The sequence below is a fragment of the Aphanomyces astaci genome (assembly GCF_000520075.1).
Source record: "Aphanomyces astaci strain APO3 unplaced genomic scaffold supercont1.32, whole genome shotgun sequence".
NCBI lineage: Eukaryota > Oomycota > Saprolegniomycetes > Saprolegniales > Verrucalvaceae > Aphanomyces > Aphanomyces astaci.
The window spans coordinates 168,900-170,298 of NW_009798295.1; the positions used below are offsets into that span (position 1 = coordinate 168,900).

Sequence of the window (1,399 nt, forward strand, 5' to 3'; positions counted from 1 at the left end):
CTTGGGGGGACCACGTTGTGGCGGCGGTAGTGGGGGGCGCGGGGTTGAGTTGGGGGAGTTGTCCTGTCAGGAGAAGGTGGGATGTGTGCGCGCCGAAGGAATCAATTTCCGCCTTGGCAAGGGTGCGGGTGTTGACGACGCGTATGGGCCGGACTCCAGTAAGCCCGGGAGGGGGTGTGATCGCCAGGGCAGAGGTTCAGGGCCATGTATGGAGTGCCTGCGTGATCACTGGAGTTGATAGTGTGCAGCCAGATGCCACTAGCTCCCACTTTGTGGGCTGTTCGGGCCGAGATGTAGATATCGTCGAGTGTAACGGCCGTGTTGTTGAGGGCGTAGGTGTGCCTTTGGAGGGTGGGGTGGCGGTGACGGAAGGTGGAGGTGAGCCCCAAGCGTTGCGTCCATTGCTGGAAAGCTATGCCGATATCCTTGTTGGCGCCAGTGCGTGGCGTTGGGGCTGACCGGTCGAGGGGGTTAGGCCCATAGGTGTTGAAGTCACCTCCCATGATCACATAGTGATGTGGACCTGCGACGCGGGTAGCTGCCTGTGCTAGCCATTGCCATTCCCGGTCTGTGTCCTCCTTGTGAGCTGCGGGGTTGTCTTGACAATACGTGCCGAGTAGTGTAACTAGAGTGCCTTTCCCAAGGCGGATAGTGATAGCTAGACTACGTCCTGATGGGGAGTATGTGGTGGAGCGGGCGTCGATGCGGGAGTGCCAGCGTTGTATGTCATAGAGTAGACTCACTCGGTGGTTGCTGATGGCCATGAGGCTTGGTGTATGTGCACCTCCGGGTGATGGCGTCCACAGTTGTGTGGCCTTGTGTGCCGGCAGGTCAGCGTCAGCAATGATGAGGAAGTCAAGCGCGTTGGCGCGGAACCATGTGGCCAGTTCGGCTCTCAATTTACCGTACGTGTTTTTATTGATGTTGGTCGTGGCAATACGCAGGCTATCTACCCGCAGGTCGGGGGTCGGGGGTGTCCCTACGTCGCCAATGTATGCTTCACTCTCGAGGGTTTCCCGGCGGAGGACGTTGTCCAGTTGGATGCGTGCCGTGTTCATGTCTGGCGTGGGAAGAGGGAGGCGCTGGATCCGCCAGGAGCGGCGGCGGCGGCGCTGTCTGGGTTCGGTAGTGTTAGTGGGGGGGACGTTTGGGGCGGTCTGGTGGAGATCGTCCGCTATGCGGTGGTCGAGGTGTTCGGAGTTGTTGGAGTCATCCGAAGAGGGCGGGTCACGTAGGTGGTCGATATGATATGCAGAAAGGAGGGGGTGCACATAGTTTGCCGGTTGTGGAGTCAATGGGAGAAGTGGGGGGTCCGGGTGAGTGGCAGCGACCATGGGGATGGAGTACGTGGACCAGAGCAGGAAGCTCAGTATCCACTATAATACAGACCAGGGGCGGT

At 59.5% G+C, this 1,399-nt stretch overlaps 1 protein-coding gene across 1 annotated transcript; it reads right to left on the minus strand.

The window, feature by feature from the left end:
- Window positions 1-101: 101 nt before the first annotated feature.
- H257_11115 (hypothetical protein) lies at window positions 102-1,334 on the minus strand (the record flags this gene model as incomplete). The annotated part of the gene is made up of 1 exon (XM_009837954.1): window positions 102-1,334. One exon carries the CDS (start codon window positions 1,332-1,334, stop codon window positions 102-104), a length of 1,233 nt encoding a protein of 410 aa, XP_009836256.1.
- Window positions 1,335-1,399: the final 65 nt, after the last annotated feature.